Source organism: Scleropages formosus, chromosome 2 (assembly GCF_900964775.1).
Source record: "Scleropages formosus chromosome 2, fSclFor1.1, whole genome shotgun sequence".
Taxonomy (NCBI): Eukaryota; Metazoa; Chordata; class Actinopteri; order Osteoglossiformes; family Osteoglossidae; genus Scleropages; species Scleropages formosus.
In genome coordinates, this window is record NC_041807.1 from 3,565,007 (window position 1) to 3,577,276 (window position 12,270).

Consider the following 12,270-nt stretch of genomic DNA (forward strand, 5'->3'; position numbering starts at 1 on the left):
TTTATTCCAGGGCCACGATACAGCCAATCACAGTTAAAAAAATTAACCTTATAACTAGGATACAGTTTGTGTCAGCGCTGTCACTTACAGTTACTGAGAGGCAGAATTTGACTTACCTTTTCGTAATATTTGATGTCGTACTCCAAGATAACACCGTTGGGCTGGTCTGGCTCATGCCATAATAAGGTGACACTGTTCTGACTGGTGTTTTCCTGCCGGATGGCAACCACCTGGGAGGGGGCTGCAGGACAGGTGAGAAACAAACAGCTCATTTTCAAGTGTTCACAGCGCTGACAGATAGAGCAGTGCTGTTACCTGCTTTACCTTTACCTAGATTGTTCTGGTTTTGAACAGCTGTCATGTGAAACCCATTTTAGTTCCCAGGATACAAAGTGTCCTGGTTTTCAACTCTTCGGTATAATCTAGTCAGTATGATATCGGATGTGGGAAATCTCTTTATGGACCCACTGAGGTCTTGTTTGTCAAATAAATGAGAAAATCACTGTTTCTTAAGATTTAAAAGGCTGTGAAAGTGTTGCCTTGCAGAGGCTGCATGTTACTCTGGAAACTGGGTACTCAGAGTTTTACCTCTAGTCTGTCAGCGTTCATTCTGCCTATTACTAAGGTGTCACTCAAGTAAGCCGTTTCCTCAGGTATGTTCATGATACATCATTATCATTATGAATCAATATCATTGTATTGTATTGCATACATTTTTGCAGTTTAAAATGTGTTCAAAGTGCTGCAAGATCACGCTTGTGAAATGTTAACATTTTGACCTTTTTTCCTTTTGTATCAAGTATTTGTAATTTGTCATTGTCCTGCTTCTGTCTCGATGTTGCAGTTACCCATTGCTGTTCACAAAATTTCAAAAATAGATAGCTAGATAGATAGATAGATAGAATATGAAAATATGTAATACATTTCCATAATAAATTTCATCCTAAAATATTAAACAATACATAATATTACCTAATATACAGGCTCTGTAGCCACAAAAAATTAAATCAATGCAACTTTCTAAATCTAGATAAAAACTGTGAATGAGAATATGATATTGAGTCCAATAAATTGAATATCTATATCTAGAATATCACTTCTGCTGCACAATGTGCACATTTTTAATAATGTCTTGCTTTGTGTATCATTTTGTATACTGCCCGCTCTGCTTTTATTTTAAAATTCACTTAGACAGGAGGAGGTTGCAGTGGCGCAGCGGGTTTGACCAGGGCCTGCTTTCAGGTGGGTCTGGAGTTTGAGTCCCACTTGGGGTGCCTTGCAACAAACTGGCGTCCCATCCTGGGTGTGTCCCCTCCCCCCTCAGCCTTACACCCTGTGTGTTGCTGGGTTAGGCTCCAGCTTGCCACAACCCTGCTTGTGTGTGTGCAGACTTAGGCATTAGTTATACTCACTCATAATAACATTTGATGATTGGAGTGATTATAATTAATTTTTATATCTTCTTTAGTTTAAACTGAATGGCTCTACACACTTTGAATTTAATGAATTCTCCTGTTGGAAGTTTCTCTACATGCGTACCTCAATAATGTCTGTGCACAGATTTTTATGGTTTGTAATAAAAAAAGCTAGTTACTACAACATTTCTCTTTTAAGACAATCTTTTTTCTTAAGAAGTGTGCACTTCTACTGTAAAAAAAAAAAAAAAATTCTTTTACCTTTAATGCCTAGTGCAAAACCACTCATATTGGTTTATATTATTGAAGATTAAATAGTTAAAATTATACAGTGTGTTTAAAATGTTCTCCAGTGGTTTCTAAATGGCATTGGTGGGGGATCCCAGCTCAAGGTAGACCTAAGGATCACTAATTTTACTCTTAGTGTTTGGGTTACTATTAGCACGGTTAGCTGCATCCCTACCTGCCTGGTTTGTTGTGATGTTGACGGCAATGTACTGCTGAGTCTCTGGGCTGAGGTGCGACACACCATTGAGCACATGGATGCGGAAGGTGTAGTTCATGTGCGCAACCAGGTTGACCACCGTCACCCAGGGCTCCTTCAGTCCTGCCTGCTGGGGTATGAAGCGTGGAGATGAGGTGCCGGCCCTCTCTGTCGAACCGCCGCTGTTTCCGGACCCCGCGCTGCAATCCTCGCACTGTCCCCAGTCATTAGCACACTTGAGGCACTCCACGTCATACACAAGGTCGCTCCGGCCACCCGAATCCAGCGGTGGGTCCCACTCCAGGCTTACTGAGGTGCCGTTCACGGAGGAGATCACACTGACAGGTGTGGATGGTGGTCCTGCCGTGTGGAAGCAACATGTCTCTCAGGCACATGAGCCACCTTCCATTGCCTCTTCATGGAAGCCATAACAAAACAGTGGCATCTCCAAACACTTCACAGTGAGGTTACTTAATGATTCTAAAGAAAATTTATTAACCCAGATTATTCGATGGCATTAGACATGCAAGGCTGCACATAAATGAATGGCATAAAGCTCCGTTCATTTCCTGTGCGAGTTTTAATAGAGCCGTTTTGCTGAGCCTAAATGCAGAATGGGCCCCTGACTAGATCATACATCATGACCTCTATCTTCCCCATATTCCATAGCCTACTTACTCGTGCAAGGAGCTGCCGGAGGGTCTGCGGGAGAACGGTAGTAGCTTGTGTCGCATGGGCAGAAGAGGGCGGCCCTGGTTTCCGAGTGACTGTGGAGGGGACACTTCCCACAGAGCTGGTCCCCCGCTGATGGCTTGTAGAAGCCCACCTCACAGGCTGTCAGCAAAACAGCACATCAAAGAGACAGTGAGCTTCTACGCCAACACCAGTCCTGTAGTAACAGTCAGCTGCTCTTCTGAGTCATCTTCTCGCAGACATTCCACATCCAAAACCATATGAGTTCATGCGATTAAAGGTTTCTTATACCGTTATGCGTCTTCAATTTAATCAGCTTTTCTTCAGGATCAATGACAATACACAAAATCAGTGGACACTAGGGTGGAGGGTGGAGACACACACACACACACACACAGTAAGCCGGAGCTATCATTAAATTTGCAGAATCCCTCAGAGACAGAGAAAGAAAAAGAAGAAAAAAAAAAACTACTTTCATTATTTATCCTAGATGGTTTATGATCTTATAAATCCTTCCCAAAGTCTAGATTTTTGGTTAAGAAAATCTAAAGTTGAAATACAGGTCCTGATAAGCACATCGAGCTTATCAAGGCATTTGTCTCCCTGCCTTTGAAGCTTTGACAGATTCATCGGAAGCCATGCAACAGCAATTCACAAACCTACAACTGGAGAGGAAAAATGACATGCCCAGTGACTGAACGATGAATACTTTGATGAAAATTACGCAAGATGACCTTTTTTGACGAAAGCCAGCTGAAATAGGAGGTAATGGAAAAAGGTGGAAAGTTTACTCGGGGCTCTACAATCGTGCTACACGTTAATTCCATTTTTATTTTTCCACATAAGCGTCTGGTTTCAGTTGTCAGCGACTGTCAGAGTACTGCTCCTGTTACCGGGGTATTTGCATTACAATGAATTTTAATGAATATTCACTTGTATTGTCTGTTGACCTTCATTTAATTTTTGGCATAAATGGACAAATATAAAGTTATCAAATAATGTAAAGTAAAAAAAGAGAATGGTAAAAACACAGATAATTATTCCCTTGCTATGGCCGTAGAAAAATTGAGAAAAATATGATGCATTCATAAGTGTGAACCGACAAAATAATAGAGTTGTGGTTGAAAAATGGCCACTGCTTATTATCGTTTTCCCACTTCCGACTATTTCTGGCATAAGACACTTTCATACCGTGTCCTCTCCTGCCACAAAGATAATGTACATAAACTACCCGTATAGTTCTGTTGCTTTACCTGGTGTCACATGAACAGGTTGTGTCTATCTTGTTATATATAACTACCAAGCGGTACATTAGTCATTACATTTCAGTGTCTGACTTCAATGTAGCTCAGAAGAGAACACAGCAGTAGTTATGCAACCGTGAAAAGTTATGAAATAGAACTCTGGTTTAAATGCATGAGCTACATTGTGATCGATAATTCATTGCTGAAAACAGAGACAGTGGACCCAAGATCACATTGGCACAGATTGTCCATTCTAGTGTTCTCACCAGGCTGCACCATGGCAAGTCTTTCAGGAAATGGAAAAAGGAGTTTTATAACAGAATTGTTTCTACAGCCAGTCGTTTATCTTCCTGCATTACCTAGCCATTAACTTAGACACACACACACACACACACACACACACGCACACACACACACACACACACACACTCTCTCTCTATCATAGACTCAGGACCCTCTTGTTCTGAGGCCAGGTTGAATCTGCTAATGAACCTGGAGAATTGTCCAAGTGATGAATGATTCCTTCTAAAAAATCATAAACGAAAATGGGGCACTCGATCACACCCAGTCTGCCAATGGCTCCGGTTTCCATCTCATGGTTGGATGCTCTTAGGTATGCATTTACGCTGTTTACAATTCTGTATAACTTAAAAGAGGTCAGCTCTCCGTGAGAATGTATGTCCCGTTGTCATGCCTTATTTTGCAGTGAAAGATGCCAGAGAGAGGCGCTGAGAAAGCAAGGACACCAAGTATGCTACTTCAAGACCTGATTTTGTGCCTATCCACATTTTAAAATAATCATATTGATTGAAAATAAAAGAATGGATAGACATCAGGTCAGCACACAAATCAGTCATTTGACTGGTAACACCTGATACAATATTAAGAAGTGCACATCATCAGAATCCAATTTAAAACTCCAGGCTTAGCTCTAGGGTAAGACTTTTTACTTCAAAATGTTTGCTTTATTGTTTTACCTTTTTGAAAGAACACAGACATGTGTGTAATAACACATCTTATTTATAGAAGAAAAATATATATATATATTTATTTATAGCAGATTTTTTAAAAAAAAAGATTCAGTTTTATGCCAGTTTTGCCCAGTTGTATATTTCTGTTGATCTTCATTGTTCTTAGCTCCCCTTGAACTCATTTTTTCATCTTTCGTTTTTCTTCTCTGACCATCTCATCTGTGTCACTGAATTCCTACTCAGGTTTTCAGAGTTCTAATGGTCTTACATCAGTGCAGTTGCAAGACATTCCACCCCTTTGCTAGCTGAATAATATCACAAAACCAGCAAATATTCCAGTAAATGCAGCATGCAAAAATAATGAAATATTTCAGCTGATATGGAAGTTATATTAACACAGGTACATTTGCAATAATTAACTAGCGTATTTTTGTAGAAGTATTTGTATATTTTCATAAATCTCAACATATCACTGATAGGATATTCAACAACCCTCAAGAAGCAATCATCTAAAGCAACCAGTTTTTACACAAATTAATTCTGTGGCAAGAGGTGATCATGAGGAAATAACTCAATCAATGAGACATATTGTTTACAAAGTCTCTGAAGTTTCTGAAGACAAGAGACACCAAAATTTTTGTCAAAAAAATTATTGTGTGCTGGACATCATGTCTTACAGAAACACCCGAGGGCTGTTTTTTCACATTTTTTTCTGCATGAGTTGACAGCTTGTTACACAAATTTTAGGGTACTAATTACATGCGCTTATAAGTGAAATTCTGGTAATATGAGTGTTCATTACGTGAAAAAAAAGTATGCATTTGAATTAATTTTTCACATAAACAAGAAAAACAACTACACTATTCAGAAGCACAGCATTATTTTTAAAAAATTAATTTCCATTAACATTGCACATAGTGGTATTACTCTCAAATGGGGATTCAGCAATGAGTGAAATAAATAAAAACTAGGACTTCTGGTAACAGCTGACAAAGAAATGTGAAGCTGCATGATGTGGGATTCTTATTTTCCAGAATAGTCTCTGCATTCCAGGATCAAAAATGGGAACACATGATGGGTTGAGTTTGGAGACATTGACTGAAATGACATTATTATCAGTCCCCGTGTAGGTGTGGAGCATAGAGTGGCAGCAGAGCATAAATGGAAGTGGCCAGACTGATGTACCTCAGTTCTTAAAAAAAGTGAAACAAAGCTCCATGGAAGGGGTTATCATAAACTGAATAACTATTGAACAAAAACATTTAAATGCCAAAAACATACACAGTCTCAAATTAACCCGCTGGGCTTTGTCTTATACAATGATTGTTAAAAAAAAAAAAAAAAACAAAAAAACATCTTATCACACAGTGAAATTCACAGATGCACAACCAAGATTTAGCAGACAGATCCAGTCTGCGTAAACATCCTATTACATCTGTACGACTGCTTCTAATTCAGCTGAGGTAGTGCATATCCGAAACACTGCTGAAGCATTGCACTGTACTGGGAATAATCATTGCAGGCAGAAATAAAAAATTCCACATCAGTGAATGAATGGATCTACAGAATCTGCATTACCAACACTACTCTGTACCAGAAAGTACACTACACCTACAAGTACAATTTGTGAAATTATAGTAATGTTATTGAAATTATAATCAAAATTTCACCTTTTAAAATGGATTTAAATTCCAATTTAAATGAATGTATATGGCTAATATTGAGCGATGTTTCCATTCTTATTCTGCAGGTGGAGAAAACAATTTCCAATAGTTGACTATGTCCTTCATTAAATATTCACTACTTCTTAATTGACTGCTTATAGGTTGTTGCCTCTTGATCCCATGAGATTCTGCTTGCCCCAGGTAATATGTCTTACTTTCAGAAGTGCCCTTGCACCAGTCAGGGATCTGGATATAGAAATTAGCAGATTAGTGTCTGAATAAAACTAATTATTATTCTTTTTTTTTTTTTTTTTTTTTTTTTTAAAGCAAAGCCATTTAATTTTCCTTGGGGTATCGCAAACAATATGAAAACAATGCAACAAAAGACACATGCAGATAGCTGTAAGAACATTACTATCTGCCTGGGATTCTGTCAAGCAAACACAATAGTGCAAAAACTGTCAGTCACACTTTGACATGGATGTAAAAGAATTTACAGAACTCATATACTGAGTAAGCTCTAATGCTCTCAATTCAATTTGTAATTTTATTTCAATGCAGAAAAGTTAGCACTTTCACTACGGGGACAAAGAGTAGAATCAGTAATATATGGAACACATGCTGCAAAAAAACACGTGCATAGTTTTAACAAGATTTCATATTAAATGTGATTTAGTCTTGGTCTTTTATCGATGTGTTCCTATGGATACTACTATCAATATGAAGTACAAGAGAAACACTTAGATATAGACGATGGAAATGATGGAAATGGCCTCTGGGACAAGCTTCTGAACAAACCTTTTGTAGAATTAGCTAATGAGACATAGTACTTGTTTCACTATATTCTTAATTACACTAATATAAAGCGATAATCATTTTTTACTAAAGTTACAGGTACTGAAGGTTTTTAAGCAGCCAATTGTGCCTGTTCAGGAGAAATTAATATTGTATGGTATTTAACTTCTTTCGGTGAGAGGCTTCTGAACAGAGTGGTTTGATACAGTAACGGTATGATAACAGCCTAATAACTGTCTCAGATCCAAAACTGAAAAAGCTTGATTTCTGCCTTTTGAGGTTTGAAAGCCAGGTGTACTGAGAATGGTACTGATACGCTGAGATTTCAAATCACATGTGAACTAATTTCTCAGCCTCCAGCTATTTGTGTTTCACGTCAAAGAAGTGCTTTACTAACAACTTCTGAGCATCACAAAACTACTGCAGTGCATGTGGCATTTACCTCAGACGATAACAGCATGATGCCTGCATAAAACAAATAAAAACCCAGGGTGGGACGATAGAATGTCCATGCAGTTGAAGCTGTGTCATGATAGGGGTCAAAAATGGCTGTCTTCTTCTCCAAAAACGTTTAAGTAGCTAATCAAGCCAAGCCAATCAATTCTCAGAAGTGCAAAGCACACTTCTACATCAACTTACAAGCACATTAAGGAGTGGAAGTCTATTCATAACTTGGACTTGTTTGTAAATCTACCCACTACATCACAGTCTATGAATGCTGAATAATACATCTTAATCCTTTGATTTGTGCACTGTTTAAATTCTGTCAGATAAATGAGATTATCAGATAAATTAATAATGAATTAAAAATTCAGTGTAAAACAGTGGAGGGGCATGGTGGCACAGTGGGTTTGGCTGGGGCCTGCTATGTGGTGGGTCTGGGGGTCGAGTTCTGCTTGGGGTGCCTTGTGGTAGACTGGTGTCCTGTGCGGGGTGTTTCCACTCCCCATTCGGCCTTGCACCCTGTGTTGCCGAGCTAGGCTACGGCTCGCCATGACGACCACCCTCCAGGACAAGCAGTTGTAGACATTGTGTGTGTCCACACCCATATATCGTGAGAAATCTGGAGCTATCTTGCTGTGCTACTATGCCACCTGACATCGGAATGTTAATACATAAATTAATGGATAAAAATAAAGGTTGTGGACAAAATAACTGAGACATCTAACAATGTATTATTATCAAGGACATAATAAGTATTGCCACCCTTTTCCTTCAGAACAATTTCAGTCATTCTTGGAATGCTGTCATTGAAGTCCTAAACTGTATGTAGTGGGATATTACACCATTCTTCGAGGAGAAAAGACTGCGGTCTTTTGTGGGATGAAGAACATGGAAGTAGTGTTCCAGAAGTTCCCAAAAAGGTTCAATGGTGCTTAGAGCTGGTGACTGCAGAAGCTATGGAAGGCTGATAATTTATTTTGCAGTGTGTATGGGGGGCATTATCATTCTGGAATATGGGAAAATCAGAAGGACATCGTGTCATAGTGGGACATAGGACACAGTGTCATAGGGTGCAGCTTGTCCTGTAAAATGGCCTTTTATTCTTTGAGTGTTACACTGCCATGCAGAGCAATCATTGGACCTAATGACTGCCAGGGGATGGCTGCCCATGCCATTACAAATCCCACACCATGTTTAACAACTGGAAACAGTCACTGTGGGTTAAAGGCATCCTTTGGCTTTGTACAGATGTAAACCTCTCCAAATGTAGAAATAATGTGAAAAATGCCTCGTTAGCTAATATTTCTTTTTTCCACTAGTCAGAGATCAAGGTTTTGGGGTCCTCAGACCAGGTTATGTGTCTTAGCACTGGGTTTCAATACAAGCTGTTTTGAAATAGAGGCCCTGAAATAAGTTCCATCTTTGCGAATTTTATAGTGCACGGTTTTTGTTGGCAATGGGTCATAGAGGTGTTAATTCAATTCTGAAATTTTTGAAGCTGTACTATTGTGGCATTTAGCAACTATCTGTATGGATAAGCTTCAAATTGAAACCACTGTTCCTCTTCGCCGATGCAGTTTGGTCAAACACAAAATAACTAAACTAAATAGACTAAATAAACTAAATAATTAATCTTTATGCTATCTTTATTATTAAAATTTTTCTCATTGACACGTTACAGAATTTTTGCAGCTTTTGTGATCGATTTTACTGCAATTTGGACACTGACTATTTGGCCTCTTTGCAACTTCGTTAGTTGCCTTTCGCTTTGAAAACTCACATATTGTACCAACTCACGTTACTGGGAGTTTGAGTGGGAAAATTGGTTTATTGTAAATGGTTGAATTGTGGGTGAAATGGGATTGTATTCAAATGCTGTGGGGAATATAAGGGGGTGAGTGAAAGCCAGAGGGGCACTAAGCAGGCTGGAAAGGCTGGCTTGCTTCAGGTGCAGGTCCTTGAGGGAAAGGGGTCCTCAGACCGAGACTGAGATTAATATTTCCTTGTAGTCATGCCTATACCTCTCGCTGTGTGCCGGTGTTCCAATAAATGTCTTTAACGAATGCTGTCTGTGCATCCTTCTTCGGCCCATCCGAATTCGGAGCGCAGCACATGACAGTATCAAAGTATCAACTGTCAGAACTCTTCAATAGCTGTCACATAATGCCAATAGACAATCAACATAATATGACTCAACTTAATAACTGTAATTGTGATTTTGCTCGTTCAGAGTAAAACTCCTTTTTCATGTGTTTTCATAGTCTTTATCACCCCTTACATTAATATTCTACTGGAGTGTGCATCAGATTTTCCATTCATTTTCACTGTAATAATTAAACATTAAGTAAATTAAAGAACACAGTTCCATATTCTAATAGAGGAAACTCATAGTGCAACTTTTTACATGCATAATAAATAATATTAACCATATTGATCAAACATAAAAGAGCTCTGTAATGAACTACGGACAAACACCTTCACAGCTCTTGTTGTTGCGAGTTCATGATCATAGATTCAAGGATGGGTAAAAAACAAAAGCTAAGTTTTTTTTTTTTTTTTTTTTCAGTATGTGGGCAGATACTGTAGCATGTAGTAGTGAACTCTTTGTGGAAGGACACAGCCCTAATAGTGCTAAAGAAGTTTGCACAGTAGAAAAGCTCTCTGGTAGCTGGCTGGAACAGCAACAGTCTATTAGTCAGGCCAGTACTTTTTTGTCATTTTACTGCTCTCTTGCTACTAAACTAATAAAGCAGTTTAATCTACCTGAATGCATCCTTGGGGGCCACATTTTAATTAGGCTATTAAACATCTCCTTCTATCACTAATCGGCAAAGGGGGAGTGGGCCGTCTTCCTAATTAGTCTATCAAAAGCACAGGCTTGTTGGGAGAAAAGTGACATGGCCACTTAAATTAAAGACCGCTGAGGGCATTTACTCCCAGAATATATGAGTGTCTGTCCAAATGCACACATTCCTTTTCAGGAAAAAGACTAATTGCATCCTGGAACTGGATTCTTTTTTTTCTCCCTTACAATAAGTATTTGCTTTTCAGACTGCATCTTTGAGGTCCACAATTTCATGTCGGTACCTTTTTGTGTGGCTGCATATTCACAGAAGGAAAATACATTTCTGTCTGGAACATTGATGTATTACACACATTTTATAATGCACCTGGATGCACTTCGTCTGTGATGTTACCTGGGGTCATGGGGTGTTTTCTATCGTTCAACATTATACACCCTGTCCTAGGCAACCCAGCCAGAGCTGATCACACCCCAGCCTGCATTCAGGTAGTAATACTTTGAACCCACTGCTCATCTCTCCTGATCCACTGTGGTCCAGATGCCCTCTCCACAGCCTAAGTACTTTGATGCATTTCCTTTTTTGGTCACCTGTGAAACCCTATGCACCAAAGGCCCTATGGAGTAATTTTCCTGCAAAGCCTCTGCAACCTACTACATTGGGCACACACTTTGCCCTTCAGCCATCTCAGTGGTACTACTCCACCAGTTCCATACACTCCTCATAGTACACTCTCATACACTATGGGGAACCTGAACAGCATGTCTTTGGACTGTGGGAGGAAACCAGAGCACCCAGGGGAAACCCACGCAGACATGAGGGGAATATGCAAACTCCACACACACTGAGTGGGGATCAAACCCACATCCTCTCACAGCACCCGGGTGCTGTGAGAGAACAGCGCTACTCGCTGTGCCACCTGTTCTCTGTGTTCTTCCCATTGGACCGTAACCTTCAACAAGATGACTTTGAAAAGGCAAGGCAGTCTTCAACACTTCAGAAGCTTCACTGCAGGACAATATCTGGTCTTTGAGATAACTCTGTCATGGTGACTAAAGTGAAATCTAAGTCAACCATCAACAGTGGTTTTGTGCCATCAGCCCAAGTTGGGTGACTATTTTACTCTTTCTATTTCTCTGACAAGTGCTATAGACTGCCTTGCTGACTGGCAGGTCCTACTGTGTACTATCCCCATACTGATACATTCTGTCATTATCATGGTGCCACCAACAGTGGCTCTCACTTAGCACTCTTGTACTGATGCTGAGCATAAGCTCCAATGTCCCTCTGTCTGACATGAGAGTGGTGGAGACTCAACTGCCTCAGTCAAGAACTTGATAAAACAAATGTCTGCTCCTCTAAGCTCTGCACAAGAGACCTAATGTTCCAGGGTTTGTTCCCACCTAGTCCATGCTTCCTGGGGATGCATTATTACTATCCTAGTCATCCATTCTCACCTTCTCATGAATCACCTTGTGCTTGGCTAAACCAACCCTTCCAAATGCAACTGTGTCCACCTCCATGCTGTGCTTGAATTGAGACTTTACCTGTCATACAGCAGACAGAACATTCATTCACTATCTTCCTGTCCTCAATTCGATGCCTGCTCGAGCCTTGAGGTGCACCAAGCCACCACTGGGAATAACATCTCTTCTCAGGAGCTTCAACTCTTGATACAGAGCTTTTAAATACCAAAAAGGGGCTAGATAATTTATGGTAGGATGCCATGCTGATATACCTATGATTTGAAACTACATGT

At 39.7% G+C, this 12,270-nt stretch overlaps 1 protein-coding gene across 1 annotated transcript in view; it reads right to left on the minus strand.

The window, feature by feature from the left end:
• Positions 1-12,270, minus strand: part of epha8 (eph receptor A8) — an 87,531-nt gene that overhangs the window by 11,772 nt on the left and 63,489 nt on the right. Inside the window, exons 4-6 of the mRNA XM_029248757.1 lie at positions 2,578-2,733; positions 1,879-2,259; positions 117-241 (exon numbers count right to left, since the gene is read on the minus strand). Of these exons, the coding sequence (XP_029104590.1) occupies positions 117-241; positions 1,879-2,259; positions 2,578-2,733 (662 nt within the window). The remainder of the gene's footprint in view (positions 1-116; positions 242-1,878; positions 2,260-2,577; positions 2,734-12,270) is intronic.